The sequence below is a fragment of the Oreochromis niloticus genome, linkage group LG23 (assembly GCF_001858045.2).
Source record: "Oreochromis niloticus isolate F11D_XX linkage group LG23, O_niloticus_UMD_NMBU, whole genome shotgun sequence".
NCBI lineage: Eukaryota > Metazoa > Chordata > Actinopteri > Cichliformes > Cichlidae > Oreochromis > Oreochromis niloticus.
This window is the reverse complement of record NC_031986.2, coordinates 36849346-36867876: the sequence shown is the minus strand read 5'-3', so window position 1 is coordinate 36867876 and position 18531 is coordinate 36849346. Positions and strand designations below refer to the sequence as shown.

Sequence of the window (18531 nt, the reverse complement as noted above, 5' to 3'; positions counted from 1 at the left end):
GCAGTTCCAGGGATAGATCATTACCGAGGCTCAGGTCCAAACCAGCTCTACATAGCTCTGATTTAGCAGAGGGCCAGGCAAAAAAATCGGAGGCTTCCTTCCAAACCCATCCTGACCGAGAGCCCATTCCCAGGAAGGGTGGAGAGGGACCAGTGGCCCTCGGGCATTACTCGTCTCAGCCGATCTCCATTAGGATAACTCAAGCAGTGAAAAAAAACAATGACTGGCTCCTGAATATGACTTTCATTTAACTCCACCATGTACTTAACTGTAAGGTCAATTTTATTATCATACACAGAAAAACAATCCTCTACATATGATACGTATTTGAGGATGAGGAAACTGTTATGGTGCTGAGTCGTCTGCACTTGAGGGAGATATGTGTGTGTGTGTGGGGGCGTGTGTGCGTGCGGATGTGTTTATATATTAACATCGTGCACATGCAAGGCCGTGTGTGTTTGTGTACTCACTGCCATCAGTCCCTCTTGTCTGCATGGGGGTGGTCCCTAAGCTCTCTTGTGCTCATGAAATCACTTCTAAGTGCCTGTAATTTCTCACGCTTCATCAGTACTGTAATTTCAAAAGGCTCCCTCCGAAGACCCTCCTTTAGCGGCGACCTGGGGTTGTCAAATGAAAACATCATTTATCCAGTGACCTCGGAGCTTCAGGAAATGGTTTGCTGGCTATTCAGCGACAGCCTTGAAATAGGGAGCTGTGGTGAGGAACTGCGGGGGTTTGTGAAACATGAAACAAAAGGTGGTCTGGCCCCTAAATCTACAGTATCAGGTTTGAGAGATTTCAGAAAAATGCACCCATCCATTTGGAAAATCTTGTGTGGAACCATTTGTATGTTTGCCAAACTGAGGCTTTTTCCCCAGTGAAAATATTTACTTAGAAAAAAAGGAATGCTGAGAGTATTTATTTCAATGCAGTGCTTTCCTTCACTGTGCCCTAAATGTGGTTTCTGTAGTTTTTGGCCTTCAGAGTCTCAACCAGCAGCACAGCAATGAGTGGCTCAGTTCCAGGGTTGGGTACATTCACGTTCAAAGTGAAGGCCCTGTGGGGATGATCATCCACACATCTCTTTTGGCAGTATTTTTTTTTAAAGTCCCCCCGTTTTGAATTGTTTTCTCATAGTGTCGCTTTAATCTTGCAAGGCATGTTGGTTAAATGGGTTGGTCCACCATTTATCGTGTGTTGGTGATTTTCCTCCAGCATTTTCATAACTGACCTGTCCTGTTGCTGTAATGGCACAACTTTGCAACTTTAAAGAAACAGGTAGAGGAAATGTAGGCGAGGAAGTTTGGTGTTAAGTTAGGTCTGGCAGAATGAAGGAACAAAGTCATCCTGAGGAACAGGCTGTGGTGGATGAATTAATCTATTTCACTTGGAAGACAAACTTTTTGTTGACTTTTTTGTAATTTAGTTGGATTATTTATTTATTTTATATCTTTTGTTTCAGCTTTTAGTTGAAATTAACTGCTTAAGTTTAGGACCTGACCATTGTTTGGATTTTCACAAAAAGTGTTACACTTGTAACCCTCAAAAATCAAACAGCTATAACTGAGTCAAGCTCAACCCACAGTTTCTACACATCTGCAGCCTACTTCAGCAGAGAGATTTCTTGTGTGCGTGCTACTGTTTAACTTGAAGCTCTGCTGTGATGCCTTACTGAGCTGCTAGCATGTCTGTGGAGTCCTGAGCAATTTTCCCATATGAACTGAAGGTGGTGTTTGTGTTGAATCAGGTCAGGATATTGTCCAAGTTAATATTTCTTATATGAAGCATACAACAATAGATCTGGACTGGATGTGTTCTCACTGAAATACTGTTTTTGGTTTAGGGAAGGGTTGGTTGTTAAATAGAGTGCAGAAGGTTCGAAAGATAACAGCCTCAAGCTCATTGTGAATCCAGCAATACAATGCTAGCCTTCGTTTTTGTGCTTAAAAACACTGACGGAGCACATTTACGGATAGAGCCTGGCCAGTATTTTTTATATGACTTATTTAGCAAGTCACAAATATACAAAAACAGTAGTACAGATAACAAGTTAGACAGTTTTAGTACTATTCATGCAAACTGCTGCCATCTTGAATTGTGAATTGTTGGTGGGGTTTCTCCAACTTTCTGATTGGAAATCTGACCTGAGAGGTCAGAATTTAGTAGAGCATTGCAGGTTTATGCCTTGAAGAGCTATCTGTGCTTAATCTAGCTGATTTATGTCATCTTGCTTCATAGATGAGTACAACTTTGTGTCATCTGCATGACACCTAGGCACTGAACCCTGTGCAACTAACCATGACTATTTTATTAAACGAGGATAACTTTCAATCTAACATGAAAAAATTCAATTTTCTCACATTTTGTAGTAAATGTTTTGAGATTCTTGCTTAGACCATGGGATTTTTAGATGATTCCAGTATGCCTAAACTTAGCTCAAGACACGCTAACACCAAAAATATTGAACTATCTGTACAGACCACCACAGACTCTCACTGATCCTAAAATGACCAAATCTGGATTATCATCTTGTCTTGTAATGGTGTCCCTGCTTTCAGGGAAGACTCCTCTGCGAGCCTCTTTGTGTCTTCAATGCAGGTGTTGGGGATAACCAAGGGATCTTAGTGAAAGCCGAGTGAAAGTTAATGGGTTTGAGGGTCCTCAGAGGGCACAGAGGGAAAAAGGGGTCATGACATTTGATCGTCCTGCCCTGACAGGCCAAGGCACTGACAGAGAGGTCGGGGTTGGAGGGGGAGCAGAAATGTACCAAGAAGCACATGGGTGGGGCAGGCACACACAAAGACCCTCTCAGTGCAGTGATCAGGCTTGTCACCCAAGTGTAACCCTCTCCTATGGCTTAACTCTCCGGAATACACTGGGAATATGACTCCAAGCCACTGATGAAAACATCTCGAATACAAAAGTGACCTGGGAGGAAAAAAAATCCCTATTGAAGGACATGTTTTTCCCCATTTTGAAGCGCAAATCCTGTAAAAACAGCAGTCGAGACATTCAAGCGCACCAGCTCATTGACTCTGATGTAAACGTGTACATCATGATTCTGTCTTCTTCGTAGCCGTCTACCAACGCTTGTCATATGGACCAATCATGGAGCAGTTGGGCATAGAGCCACAACATAACAGGAAGCAACTGGCATAAACACGGGCTATAAACACAGTAAACAAAACCAACAGAGCACTGACATGCTGCTGATTAAAAGGGTGAGACGTTTGCTGAAGAGGTGTTCAGAAAAAGAATGTACACAAACAGTCGGTGATTAGAGATGATACTGATCTCTCTCTGCAGGGCGAAAGTCAACAAATCAAGGTGAGGGGAGATAAAAAAGAACATAATGGAGATAATGTGAGGTCTGTTACTTTCAGCGTTTCCACAGCACCATATTCAAGAGTTATGGTTGTTGTGAAACCACATCCAGTGTTGGCTGCTTGAACTGTTTGTCAGATAAAGAACAAAAGAAAAGTCATCTGGCATCACTTTAAAGAGCTTTAATTTCAAATGTCATGTATTTGCTTTACACTGATCCAGTCTGAAGTCCATTTTCTCAGCCTCCTCAAATAATAGTGATGCTATTCAACATTGTTTTCTTTTTTGAGAAGTAAAGTTTTGACTTGCAGTCCATATTAAATGAGCATTTATACAATTACATAGTTAAACCAGCACTTTAATAGGACAGTAATCCTGCTTTTACTGGAAAACAGAACTAATATGTTCCCTTTGAGGAATAATGACTCACCGGCCACTTTATTAGGTACACACTGATAGTATATGGTTGTACCCTGGAACTACTGCAAACATTCATTTTGATCCAAATTGACGTGACAGTATCACACAGTTGCTGCAGATTTGTGGGTTGCACATCCGTAATGGGACTCTCCCGTTCCACCACTTCCCAGAGGTACCGTTTTTGGATTGAAATCTGGTGACTAGAAGCCATTTGAGTACACTGAATTTATTGTCAAGCACAAGAAACCATTTTTAGGTGATTTGAGCTGCTGGAGTTGGTACACTGTGGTCATAAATGGAGGGACATGGTCATCAACAATACACAGACGGGCTGTAGCTGTAGATGCTCAGTCGACACTAAGGGAACCAAAGTTTGCCAAGAAAAGATTCCCCACACCATTACACCACCACCAGCCTAAACTGTTGATACAAAGGAGGATGGATCCATGCTTTCATGTGGTTTACATGAAATTCTGGCCGTAACATCTGAAGGTCACAGCAGATATTGGCACTCAGCAGACAAGGCAATGTTTTTTCTCTTTCTGTTGTCCAATTTTGCTGAGCCCATGTGAACTGTAGCCTCAGTTTCTTTGTCTTTGCTGCTGTAGCCACATCTGCTTCAAGGTTCGACATGTTGTGCGTTCAACCACAGGACATTCAACGTCACTTAAATAACCTGTCTTCTCAATTCCAATGCTCAGTTTAAACTTAGGTGGGTTGTTCTGACTATGTCTACATTCATAAATGCACACAACTGCTGCCATGCAATTGGCTAATAAGATATTTGCATTAATGAGCATTTAAAAACGGGCCGGTGAATGAAAAACATAACAAAAAGAAAATCTTTTAATTTATATATAACAGAAAGATATGAATTAAACAGGCCAAACACATATGTACCATTATTTTGTTTTATATTATTATTATAAAAGAAAGGTTCAAAGGCGTTGAGATTATGAAATGTTGGACATTATTTACCAACAATGGAAAACCATCATCAAAACAGTCATCAAGGTAGAATTCATCCTCACTTGCAGGACATTGTGTACTTTGAAATAAAGGTTTGGTTCACATGGTTGTTGAGCATTGTGGGGGAGTCTATAAAAGACATCTAGAAATCTGTCCCAGCAGCCTCAGTTTGTTGGTAAACTGTGGTTTCTGGCCTGTTGTTAGGACTGTTTTAGACTGAAAGGGTCTGTCAGGCCTCTGGTCTTCTGCTTGTTGGTACAGTGTGGTTTCTGAATTACAGAACAGATATGTTCAAGCCAAAACACACAGAACATCACAATATTGTGAGGTTTCTGGGGTTAATGGAGAATGGAGTAATTGAGGGGGGCTGTATTTCTGTGCTATGTGAAGTGTAGGATTGAAGTGTATTGCAACATTTTTCTATGTAATAACTAATCTCTGCGAGCTAACGGTAAGTAGTTTTAGTGATTATCAAACTGGCACATGAAGCTCCTACAGTCTACACAACAACTGCATTGGTGTAATATATTTTCTCATTGGATGGTATGTATCAATTCATTTCAGTCTTACTTAAATGGGCAAACAGATGCTCAATAACATATCCATCTAGTTACCCTTTATGGTAGTTACATTGTTACTAAGATCCAGCATTTGTATATAGAGAATACTCAGCGCTAGAATACAACTAAGTACATTTACTCAACTACACAAAATGACTCTGAAGTACTTCTGTTTTATATTACTTCTTTTTTTTTTGTGGGAATTATTTCCCACCAAACAGTAACATCTGTTTTTTACTTTATTCTTGCCATATAAATGCAGTGATAGTGCTGGAACCTCATATTTAGTCATGGCCAAAGATTCAAATTATGAGGTCAGTGTATGTATAAGTAATCCCTGAGAGCACAAAGCTCAAGCTTCAGACTGCTCTTTCAGCAGTTGTTCTGGTCTTGGCTCTGATGATCTCAAAGAGAGTAGATATCACTCAAATTATTTGAGGCTTTTGAGTCCTACCCACCAGCTTTTAAAACCTTCTGCTTGCTAGTAATAGCCAATCAACAAAGTTGGCTCAAAGGTAAAACAGCTTGTACGACCTGAGGGACTGTACCAAGTATTGGTGTCAGATAACCACCGATTACTTTAACCTGGGAATCATGAAAAACTACTGTTGTAGTGTATAAGAATAAACATATAAATGTGGAAATGAGCATAAGATGTCCACTTAGAGATTAAAAATTTGCAGAACATTAGATAAAAGTATGGAAACTTTTATCTAATCCTAAAGCTAAAAGTTTCATTAAACTAATCTATGAGCTCTTAATGGAGACTTTCATTAAGTGTGCTGTCTTTATTAAATGATGTCATTACTTTCATTTCTGTAGCTCCTCTGATACTCCTGCACAACCACCGTCAGACTGGGTAAGCTGGGAGTGCCGGCTGAATGAAACAGGCGGCAGCGTGTTGCTCGACAGAAAAGGTAGCTTCTGGTTACAAACTTTGGACCAATCAGGGCGCTGCTTCGCTTTCCTGCCGCAGGAGCAACAGAAGTTCAACCTGGACCCCTTCACGAAGAAACTATCTGCTCTAAATTCATACTGACAATGCCTTTTCACTTCCGCTGACATATCTGATAGCCAACTAATTGTCACTGAAGGAAACGTTTCCGAGCGATGACAATGTTGGGCATGTATGTGCCAGACAGATTTTCTCTGAAGTCGTCAAAGGTCCAGGATGGAATCGGTCTATACACGGCGAGGCGAGTCAAAAAGGTTTGTAGTTTCTGACTCGGGCAACTTTGTAACCAGGTTTACACGCGGGAAACGTTTCGTGTTGCTTTTTAAGAGACTCCTAGAGGTGTAGATACTTTTTTCTGTTCGCCTTTTCCCACTGATAGTCGCTGTCAAAATCTCAGCCAGAAGCCAAAGCGTCTGTGACGTGAAGTGCCACGTAGCTACAGTAACTCCGGCTGTTTCTCCGGGTTCACTTCACGTATTCCTGCCTGCAAAGAAGGGTCGAGCCGCGGATAGACATCCATGTTAAATCCAACGTAAAGATTTTAACTGTTCACGCCAATTAACTTATACATTCACAGTCATCTCCCCCCACCCTTTGTTGCCATATATGCAGAAAAGGAGGTGGGAATGTTTCGGAGGATGAGTGGGTTGAAGTGTCTGTACTGGGGATGTTTGGTCGTTTAAATGTGTGGTAAAAGTTGCAGAGTGTGAACATGAATACAACAAGAAGAGCGGCACAATTTGACCACGCCCCCTGGAAAGTCCAAAGGAAAAATGTCCAGTACTGAGGGACACATTTACATGTCACATTAAACAGTAGGCGGGCCCAACATCCACCCAGCACTCATCAGTGCAGAAATCATATCCTCTGGGGTGTATTATTATGGTTTAATGTCATTCATTTTTGACTGCCACTGTGTTCTTTAAAGGCATCATGTTTGACAAGTGATCCCTCTGTTTGTGCTAAAGGGAGAAAAGTTTGGCCCGTTTGCTGGTGAGAAAAAGCTGCCCAGTGAGTTGGATGAAAGCTCGGACACCAGGCTGATGTGGGAGGTGAATGCACTTCTTCTTTTAAATTTAAAACCTCAGGGAATGGAAATGCTGAATCTTCAGTCAGTTTGACAGGCATCCTTCAGACCAAGTATTTTTAACTCCAGAGTTCCTACGACTGCACCTCTGAAAGCAAAACCTATAAAATGCTGTAACGTACCTGAATCTTTCCAATTAATGCTTCTTTTTACTTAAAAAGAAGCAGTACAGCAGTGTTATTTCTGTGATGCTGCATAACACGACAGCTATAGCTACAAGCTATATTTCAGAATAAAATCTTATGTTTAATAAGAATTTAACAGATACCGCAATCCAATACCCTGTTCAAGATTAATCCGGTATTTCTCTGCATTTTGGCCTGTGATTTCTAACCATAATAATCAGGGTGTTGTGGTGTCTTGTTGTCATGTTTAAAATTTCTGTAAGAAGTCAGTGTTGGTCTTTTCACATGGTTTCATTTAAATTTCTGTTCAAAGTCCAAAGAGATACATTTGTCAAAAATGTCACCACCCCTAACAATAAATAATACCCAATCCTGCAGTCTCACAATGTCAAAGCATCATTCCAAAAAAATCTTTCACTGGATTGGGATCAACTCCAAGTGTTAACCACGTTGGGTCAATACCAGTCTACAGGGTGGGCCATTTATATGGATACACCGTAATAAAATGGGAATGGTTGGTGATATTAAAGTCCTGTTTTTGGCACATTAGTATATGTGAGGGGGCAAACTCCTCAAGATGGGTGGTGACCATGGTGGCCATTTAGAAGTTGGCCATCTTGGATACAACTTTTGTTTTTTCAATAGGAAGAGGGCCATGTGACACATCAAACTTATTGGTAATGTCACAAGAAAAACAATGGTGTGCTTGGTTTCAACGTAACTTTATTCTTTCATGAGTTATTTACAAGTTTCTGACCACTTATAAAATGTGTTCAATGTGCTGCCCATTTTGTTGGATTGTCAATGCAACCCTCTTCTCCCACTCTTCACACACTCATAGCAACACCGCAGGAGAAATGCCAGCACAGGCATCCAGTATCCGTAGTTTCAGGTGCTGCACATCTTGTATCTTCACACCATAGACAGTTGCCTTCAGATGACCCCAAAGATAAAAGTCTAAGGGGTTCAGATCGGGAGACCTTGGGGGCCATTCAACTGGCCCATGACGACCAATCCACTTTCCAGGAAACTGTTCATCTAGGAATGCTCGGACCTGGCACCCATAATGTGGTGGTGCATCATCTTGCTGGAAAAACTCAGGGAACGTGCCAGCTTTAGTGCATAAAGAGGGAAACACGTCATCATGTAGCAATTTCAAATATCCAGTGGCCTTGAGGTTTCCATTGATGAAGAATGGACCCACTATCGTTGTACCCCATATACCACACCAAACTATCACTTTTGTTGTTCCAACAGTCTTGGAGGGATCCATCCAGTGTGGGTTAGTGTCAGACCAATAGCGGTGGTTTTGTTTGTTAACTTCACATAAAAGTTTGCCTCATCACTGAACAAAATCTTCTGCGTGAACTGAGGGTCCTGTTCCAATTTTTGTTTTGCCCATTCTGCAAATTCTGTGTACCGATCTGGGTCATCCTGGTTGAGATGCTGCAGTAGCTGGAGTTTGTAAGGGTGCCATTTGTGAGTAGCCAATATCCGCCGAAGGGATGTTCGACTAATGCCACTCTCCAGTGACATGCGGCGAGTGCTACGCTGTGGGCTCTTGCTGAATGAAGCTAGGACAGCCACTGATGTTTCTTCATTAGTGACAGTTTTCTTGCATCCACATTTTGGCAAATCCAACACTGAACCAGTTTCACGAAACTTAGCAAGCAGTTTGCTAACTGTAGCATGGGAGATGGGTGCTCTCGTAGGGTGTCTTGCCTTGAAATCTGCTGCAATGACCCGGTTACTGCGTTCACCAGATATCAACACAATTTCGATCTGCTCCTCACGTGTTAACCTCTTCGACATGTCAATGGCTGTGAACAAAGAGAAACTTGTAAATAACTCATGAAAGAATAAAGTTACGTTGAAACCAAGCACACCATTGTTTTTCTTGTGACATTACCAATAAGTTTGATGTGTCACATGGCCCTCTTCCTATTGAAAAAACAAAAGTTGTATCCAAGATGGCCGACTTCTAAATGGCCACCATGGTCACCACCCATCTTGAGGAGTTTGCCCCCTCACATATACTAATGTGCCACAAACAGGACTTTAATATCACCAGCCATTCCCATTTTATTACGGTGTATCCATATAAATGGCCCACCCTGTATAGCCAGCCCTCATTTCCTTATCTTTTGCTAGGAAATTTGGAAATGGGTGTAACAGTTTATTGAAACATGTGCAAAAATACATGGCAATACAGTATAAATAAAAGTATATATTGCATATATAAATTTTGTAAGTCAATATTTGTTATGACTACCCTTATTCATCATCACAGTCAGCACTCTCTGATTCATGACTGATAGTGTTGCACATCTTTTTTCTTTTTTATCCAGGTATGCTTTTACTGTATTGGAAGTTAGTTTGGGATCATTGTCACATGAAAAAATTAAGCTGTTGCCACTTTACAGATGGTACTGATGGTGTCAAAATCCATCAATTTTGACAAGATTCCCAATGTCACTGGGTGAAATGCAGCTCCAAACCATGATAGCCTCCATCCTGCATTACAGATGGATGCAGACGCTCACTGTTGTTCCTCTCTACTGACCTCCATAAATACTGATGATGATTTGAACCAAAAATTACAGGTTTGGATGCATCACTTCATCAGCCCGGTCACCACTGATTTTCAGTCCAGGTCTTGTGTAACTTGGCATACCTCAGTTTTTTCTCCCTGGTTCCCTTTACTAAGAATGGCTTCCTGACAGCCACGGTTCCACTGTGACCATTTCTGGTGATGCTTCAGTGAACAGTAGATGGATCAACTGAAGGGCCAGAGGCACCTCGCAGGTCTTTGCTGGATTTATTTCTATTTCTTAAGGACATTACTTTCAGATACTGCTCGTCTGATGCCTAACATGTCTTCTTTTATTCTCCACTTGTCCTATTTCCACATATTTTTTAAGGACACACTGCAACCCATGCCAAGTTTTCAGCTAATAGCTCTTTGAGAGCTATTATTTGGTCCATAAAAACAATTTTATGTCTGTCAAACTGTGTTATATTTGGCTTTTTTCCCATAGATTCAACGAAAGCGCCTAAAGATATCATTTAAACTTGGTTCTTTGCTTCTTTTAGTTATGTTGCAAGCTAGGTGCCTGTTTATGCTTGAATGAGTCATAGGTCAGTGTTTCAATGCTGACCAAACCAAACTAAACCAAAAAAAAAAACCCACCCAAAACATTCCTTGAAAAATGGTCACATACAAGGACTGGACTGAAAATGAGTGACAAAGCAGCCAATGTGCAGATAAAAAGTTCAGAAAGTCTGGAGAACTATTTCTCAAGACCACTTTAAAAAAATTACAAGAACGTCTGGCTCATTGGAAGCAAAATTTACATAAAGGTGACTCAAGACTTTTGCACAGTACTGTATAAAAAAGGAGACAAAGTGAACCAATCACATACCGCTCTGGTGAAAGCAGCTAGTCAACTGTATTAAGACCAGTTTAACCATAAACAGCTGCAGCAGAGAAAACAGACACACAACAACTTTAAGAAACAGGTTTTTGTGTAGCAATTAATAAAACTAAACACAGTAAATATTCTTATAAAAACCTGTATGACAATTCAATGCAAAAAAACCCAGATCAGACCTTTATCACATGATGCAGCTGCTTGTTGTCTGAGTACATTCTTGTTTTTTCTGTGATAAAGGAAACATTTAATTACGCTGCAGATAAATTAACCATAATGCCTGACTGAAAGTGAGTCTTATCTCGTCTTGTGTAGAAACGCTGTGATGTAGTTATCTGTAGCTGCCACACTGGTGTTCATATGTAAGGCCAGCACACTTTGATGTACAGAAGACGAACCTTCAAAGAAGGCAATGAGAGAAGAAGAAGAAAAAGAATCAGTTGTTCTCATCTGACAGCTCATGTCGTTGCTGTTTCATTTTTTTTTTCCCCCTCTAGGTCCGTGGCAGTAAAGGAGATGTTCTGTATATTCTGGATGCGAGCAATCCCCGCTATGCCAACTGGCTGCGGTTTGTCCATCAGGCGCCTTCGCAGGAGCAGAAGAACTTGGCAGCCATTCAGGTACATTTCCACTCTGCAGACAATGAGTCCCTCAGACCTTCCTGAAAGAAAGAAAATGATAAATATTACAGACATCTGTCAAACCTCCAAACCCGAAGTTAGAAATTATGTAAATTATTTCAAATTTGATCTCAGCAAATACGGAAATCTTATTTTCTTCTGGAAAAAACCTTGAAAACAAGATGGAAATGACAGACTTTTTTCAGCAGCTATTTATTGTTTTTGTTGTGTGAAAAATCACAGATGTGCATGCGAGATAAAGCAGTTGCAAAAGAGCGACGCTAGTAGAAAAAGCACGGGTAAGAAAAAAGTCTGGAGACCTACAAACTGAACTGAAATGGAATACTGCTTGAAAATTGATTGTTTTTATAATGATTAAAGGTTTAAGGCAAAAAGGGAAATTTCTGCCAAAAAAATTCAGAGTTCATTTATATTGCAAAACAAATTACTTTGGCTCGAAGTCTGTTTGCTGCCAGATGTTTAAACTGTTAAAGGCTGTTATTAACGTAAAAAGGACATTAAGTTGGAGAAAGAGAGAAGTGTATTTGTTTCTGTTCTCTGTTTTTATCCTTGGTGTCCTTAGGATTTATACATTTTTCTGGATTTTGTTGAGGGAATATTTTGCAGCTGCAAAATTCCTTTTCTTAATTTATTTCCTAGAGACTCCAAGACTAGCTTTTAAAAAGTTATTATGTTGACAAATAATGTGTTAACTACAGTTATGCGGGAAATGAGAATCGGAAAATGTGCTGAATTTTCCAAACGTACAATGTAGATTTTCACAGTCTTGTGAATACAGTGGATATGGGAAAGTTCAGCTTCTGCGCTTCTGTGTGAAAGATAAAAAGAGGTTATCCGCTCATCTTGGGAGAAAAATGAAAGTCCAAGGAAGAGAAGATGAACATTTGAGATCTGAGGGCCAAGTTGCTGCCATTAATAGTTGAATGCACGGAGTGATCGGTCTTTTAAAGGTCACACATGTGAGTTAAATCTCTGTGTTTCATCAACGGTGACATTTATTGTGTAGCTTTCCTCCTCTTAATCATTATTTATGTATATTTAGGGTCCCATAGTTAAAAACCAAATGACAGTTTGATTTTATTAACATGACCTTTAAGGCAGGGAAGTGAATGACAATATTTTTAAGAGTTTCACCGTTTGACCTATGGCCTCAATCAAGCATTAACAGACTGCTGTCAGGGTGTAATGAGTTCAGCTAGCCTTACCGCAGAAGGTTAAAACTGTTAGCAACTGACTTTATTTTCTTATTTTTACATTGTTAAATATATCGAGTCACATTCAGCAAATGTTCAGGCTGTGTTTGTTTTTTTAGGACGGAGAGAACATCTTCTACCTGGCTGTGGATGACATAGAGACAGACACGGAGCTCCTGATAGGCTACCTGGACAGTGATATGGAAGAGGAGGAAGAAGAAGAGGAAGACGATATTAAAGATGAAGATGAGAACAGTAAAGAGGCCAAGCACCTTGTAGAAATGGGTACAGTGGAATGTTTTAGTTTGCCTTCTTATGTAAACACATTTATAGGCGATCAGTTTATAGCACACACATAAAAAAACTAAACTTGCCCTACAACATGACGTACTGTGTTCATTAACCTTAACAGAACTAGTAATAAAGAAGGAGGACCACCCCTGCTTGCTGTGTGAGAGCAGTTTTCCGAGTGAAGAGATCCTGGCTGCCCACCTCCAGAGTTTGCACCAGAGGCCCAGCACAGAGGAGAAGGAGTTCAAATGCAGGAACTGTGGCAAAAAGTTTCCCATCAAACAGGCTCTGCAGCGCCAGTGGGTTTACTCTTTCATTACTTGTAGTGTAGTTTTATTTCACGCTCAACATTTCTCTGATCTCTGAGAAGTCTGAAGTTTGAAGAGATGTTAAATCAATCCAGGGAACTGATTAGATTATGTGTTATATTGTTAAAAGTTTGGCCCAATTTTTGATTTCGAGTCAACGATGAAGTATGTGTATCACTTTGACCCCTCAAAAACATTAATATGGCATAAAGCAACAGTTTATATGCTATTAATTGACGCAATGTCACACAAATATATAATAAAATCAAGTAAATACATTTGATCACATTGCATAAAACACTGGCCAATATTTAAAGCCATAATCGGGTAACATTAATGTCATATTTCATCTTTGGCCCAAAACTGAATTAGCAACAGTCTTTGGTGCCTGGCTATTACAAGTCTTTACAGAATGTTTAATATTAGTCTGGGCAGGCATAGAGACCTAGAGGCTTGTACGTAAGTGGTTAGTAGAGGCATTCATTCTAGTTTTAGCTTTAGACATAGATATGCTAACTGCTCTCCCTTCTTTTAACGCTTAATGCTAATTTAAGCTAACTGGGTGCTAGCTTTAACTTTTAGTTGCAGTATTTCAGTAAATCATTTTTTAAATTCATTTTTGTTTGAATTTACTTAAAAGAAGAAAATAAATCGACTTTTTTCAGTGGAAAATCTTTTAATATTGTTCCGATGATGTTTTTCTGCTCTTGATTATTTGTTGTAGTCATCCTGCTTTGATTCATTTCCTATTCTGTCCTGTTTTTATTTTCAATCCTCCCACAGTGTTTTGCATTGTTCTGAGTCACTAGACCCATCAGCTGACTCCAAAGCCCATCAGTGCTCCCTGTGCCATTACACATTCAGCTCAGAGTCCAGGTAACATGCATTATCCAAACCATAGTACAGGACAGTGTAAAGCATGCCGTTGTACCACTGTTACTCTGTAACTCATAACTCTTCTTCTTTCTTCTTTGATATCTCCGTGTGTGCAGTTTTGAACAACATAAGGAAGCCTGTAAAGGAGATGCCAAGTTTATATGTAAAGCCGAGAGCTGTGGCAAAAGATTTAAGAGCAAAGACGCTCTGAAGAAGCATAAAGGAAATGTTCACACAGGTTGGCGCCTCTGTCTCTCTCTGTTTCACAGTGTTTCTCTGTGATGTTCACTGCCTCGTTCTCTCTGTTGTACACATGCGTAGCACTTTCATGCAATGAAGATAATCGTCCATTAGCAGCCCCACCACTCAAGGAACTGCAGTTAGAGTGCATGACCTCGATCAGTTAAAATCTCTGCGATGTTAAGACACATCTCTAATTACTTGCGTTCCATAATTGCTGACCTGTGTGTGCTGGGGCAGCTCACTCTTTCAGATAATTGGACTTCCATAGCTATTTATGATGGGATGTAGGGCAGTGGGAATCTGTGCAGCCTTACATATCAACCCGAGATTAAGACATTAATCTGAGAGGCTGATGGAGCTGAGATCTGTGCCTTTATGTTTTTTCCCAGTGCAGTCAGAACTAAGTGGTGTGTGTGTGCGTGTGAATGTGTGGGCGAAGGGGGAAGTGGATCAGACGCAACAGATGTGGGTCATGTAATTCAGACGGGGATAAAGGGAGGGTGTCACTGGTCCCAAAATGGTGGGATCACTGGGGCTATGAGTGAGGGAGTTCAATGACAAATAAAACATTTGGTGTTTTTCTTTAACCACGTAATGATGTGTCAGTGTACCAAAATTGTTGTTCATTGCTAACAGCTCTGTACGTGGAGTTTTGTAATGCACTTTGTTTGTTTCTTTATAGGGAGTGCACGACGGAAACTCACATGCACCATATGCAACAGAAAATGCTCCTCTTCCCTGAATTTACAAGAACACAGGAAGGTGAGCTTCTCTAACATCTTCCGTACAGCTCAGTTTATCCCAGGCGGATACTTTGCATTGGATCTGAGAGGATTTGCTCAGCTTACGCAGTTTTGCATGATCCATTTTTACAGCGATGTCTCTTTGGTGCCGTTTCTCGCTCTACAGTGGTATCCATCAATCTCCACTGTTTCTGTAACCCAGTCTAACCTCTTAATCTTGCGTCTGCCTCTGCTTCACGTGCTTTAGGGTTCATTTATTCCCTCTTTACGATCAGGTTTAAACTTATTTGGGATGACAGAGCAGAGGATGGCGGTTTCTTTTTCCCTAGCTCATCCCACAGGTCTGTTGAAATTGACGAGGCTCTGTTTGCAGAGCACAAGGTTTTAACAGGGTCCCCTTTCTTACTGATGGATTACAGATTTGAATTTAGCTGTTTAAATAGTTCTTTAAAACATTTTTATACAGACAAAATTAATTTTATTTCTGTGTATATAAACCTTTTTTCATTGCATGATTTTTCTATGTCTAACACGTGTGATGAGGCAAGTTTTTCCAAGCTACATTCCTCTGTTGAGTAGGCTAATGGGTCATCCAAAGATGTATTTTCTTTGCAATTACATTCTATTAAATTAATTGCATTAACTAGTTATTAATAATGTAGCTGACATGACTGAGGGGTTAACGTTTGCTATGACAATGCCAAGATAAACACTAAAGAATGGTATTTATGTAAAAAAAGTAAATGCGTGGTCACACTAGAGCTATTTGTCTTTAGCTTATATTCTCTTCTATGTACTTGTAAATGCTGCAGTAAGAGCAGATGTGGCTGAATGTCTTGATTTGCCAGACGGGCTTTAAGGCATCTAAAACGTAGTGCACAGTATTTGTAAAGACATTAGATATTATTATAGACATTTTTATTCCAGCCTATTTTGCTACATTTTAAAAAAAATTTATCGTCAAACTATAGACTGTATATAAAAAATGGACACAGCCACTGTGACATTACCCATTAGCTGTGAAGCTCTGTTTTGAAACTTTGATTTTGGCACTTTCGGTTCTTCTATGCTGTTCTTGTTTTTTGTGAACATATTTTATCCAGATGGTGATGTGTTAAATTATTAGCTAATGCTAGCATGTCTGGTTATTAAAGTGATCCCTGGTAGTTAGTATAATTAGACAAACGCGTTCAGGATCACATAGATTGTGATGTTTGCTGACGACATAGTGGTCTGTAGTGAGAGTATGGAGCATGTGCAAGAGAGCCTGGAGAGGCGTACTCCAACCGGTCGCGGCAGATGGCCCCGCCCCTCCCTGAGCCTGGTTCTGCTGGAGGTTTCTTCCTGTTAAAAGGGAGTTTTTCCTTCCCACTGTCGCCACAGTGCTTGCTCATAGCGGGTCGTATGATTGTTGGATTTTTCTCTGTATGTCTACCTTACAATATAAAGCGCCTTGAGGTGACTGTTGTTGTGATTTAGCGCTATAAAAATAAAACTGAAAAAAATTGAATTGAATTGAATTGAGGTGGTGGTATGCACTGGAGAAAAGAAGAAGGAAAGTCAGTAAAAGTGAGACAGAATTCATGTGTGTGAATGAGAGAAAGACAGTTTGAATGGTGAAGTTGCAAGGAGTAGACATAGTGAATGTGGATGAGTTAAATGCCTGAGGTCAACCATCCAAAGCAATGGTCAGCGCACAAGGGAGACGAGTGTCCAGCCAAGGTGCAGCGGTGGAAACGAGTGCCAGGGGTGATTTGTTACATCACCCCTTTGTTTACAAGATGATAGTGAGATCTGCTATGATGTATCATAGCAGATTAAAATGCATATATGCAAATATCAATTTATCCAGAAAGGTTTTTGAAACCAGAAAGGTTTTTGTATCAGGCTATAGGCATGCTGGCCATGTTAACATGGGAATCTATGACCGTTATAGTTTGTGTCCCTTCTGCTTTAGCATAATGTGAACCAGCCTCGGACTGCAAGAAAGGTCGGCTTAAATGCACTTAAAAACAATCTCAACTGCTCAAAACAATCTCTTCCCAGACGGTCTTATACGCCAGCACAAGTTGAGCCCGTTTAAGCATCTTTGCTGGGCTCAATCATATTCAGTTGAAGAAAAGGATGCCTTTTTTTCATTCTTTACACGCGGGTCAAGCCAGATCTTGATTTGCAGAGAAAAGTCTGAGGCATAAACTAACCCTGCTGCTGTCAGCAATTTAAAGCTGGTTTAATATTTTCAGTTGAAGACCATGTGCTTTTTTGTGTAAGGATCATGTTGTATGACTATGCAAACTGCTCTCTGTCCAGTTGTACGCATTTTATATGTAATAGTAAGTCAGAGGTGTTAAGGAAAAACTATAATATCTTAGTCTACTGCTTTTTCGTGCTAATTATCCCTTCATTTTAGTCTTGAGAACCTATTTTGTACAGCACTTTCAGCGATGTTGGCTAATAGATTAGTTTGCAAGTTGTCTCAAATAATTTGTCTCATTAGAAGTCATTCATTAATTATCCCAGTTGGTGATTGTGAAATGTAATTTTCTGCTGTCAACATCTATCATCCAGATTAATCAGCTGACTTTGTTCCATCCCTGTCCACTCATTCATCAGCAAGCTTCTTCCAAACTGTGCAACTGTTGTAAAGTCACCTGGAAGTGACACAGTTCTGCAGAGAATCATTTAACCTACTTCACCTGTCTATGCATCGGTATTCTCCAGTTTCAGCTCTCCAAGGGGTTTTAAAATAGGAGTGTGTGATATTCCTGTGTGGCCTCCGGATCTGTCTGTGTACCAGTTTTACATCTTCTATTATAGTAAAAGTGTTTTCTAATCGCACGATGTTGTCTGAAAGTAAAGTAAAGATGTTTCTATAAATTTAGGCCACAACCCCATGGGGTTTATATAAATTACCTTTTTTTTTTACAGTAAGAATCGAGTATAATGCAGCGTTGATTCCCATTAAAAGTGTTATTTTAAATATGTCACATTTCTGACAAAAATCTGACATGTTCTTATAGCTTCAATCAAGGCCAATGGGCATTTAGTATTATTCTTACAGAAGAGCAATCAAACTTTCCATACTGATAATTTGGCTCCAAAGCAGCTTAAAAACTGCCTTTATCATCATTTAGCTGAACAAGGTTTTGCAGAAGCAGCTGACAAGAGGAGCTGCGTTACATTAGCATATGCTATTGTAGCTGTACGCCGGGGAGCTATTGAATATGCAATTACTGGAACTGTGCTGTGAAGCAGAAAAGGGATTGAAAGTTTTCATCACTTTAATTGCTTTTCCGTCTGTAGACATCAGTCTAATGAAAGCGGACAAGATTTAGTTTCAGTTGACCATCGCACACTGAGATCCT

The 18531-nt window shown here is 40.1% G+C and overlaps 1 protein-coding gene across 3 annotated transcripts in view; it reads left to right on the top strand.

Moving 5' to 3' along the window:
• The first annotated feature begins 5794 nt into the window (after window positions 1–5794).
• Window positions 5795–18531, top strand: part of prdm5 (PR domain containing 5) — a 47043-nt gene continuing 34306 nt past the window's right edge. The window contains exons 1-8 of one of the 3 annotated variants that reach the window (XM_025903311.1): window positions 5795–6482; window positions 7197–7280; window positions 11369–11491; window positions 12825–12990; window positions 13118–13295; window positions 14088–14180; window positions 14297–14418; window positions 15106–15185. In XM_025903311.1, coding sequence (XP_025759096.1) covers window positions 6384–6482; window positions 7197–7280; window positions 11369–11491; window positions 12825–12990; window positions 13118–13295; window positions 14088–14180; window positions 14297–14418; window positions 15106–15185 — 945 coding nt within the window. In that variant the 5' untranslated portion in view covers window positions 5795–6383. The remainder of the gene's footprint in view (window positions 6483–7196; window positions 7281–11368; window positions 11492–12824; window positions 12991–13117; window positions 13296–14087; window positions 14181–14296; window positions 14419–15105; window positions 15186–18531) is intronic. The other 2 variants (XR_003216482.1, XM_003439782.5) reach the window with 2 other exon arrangements.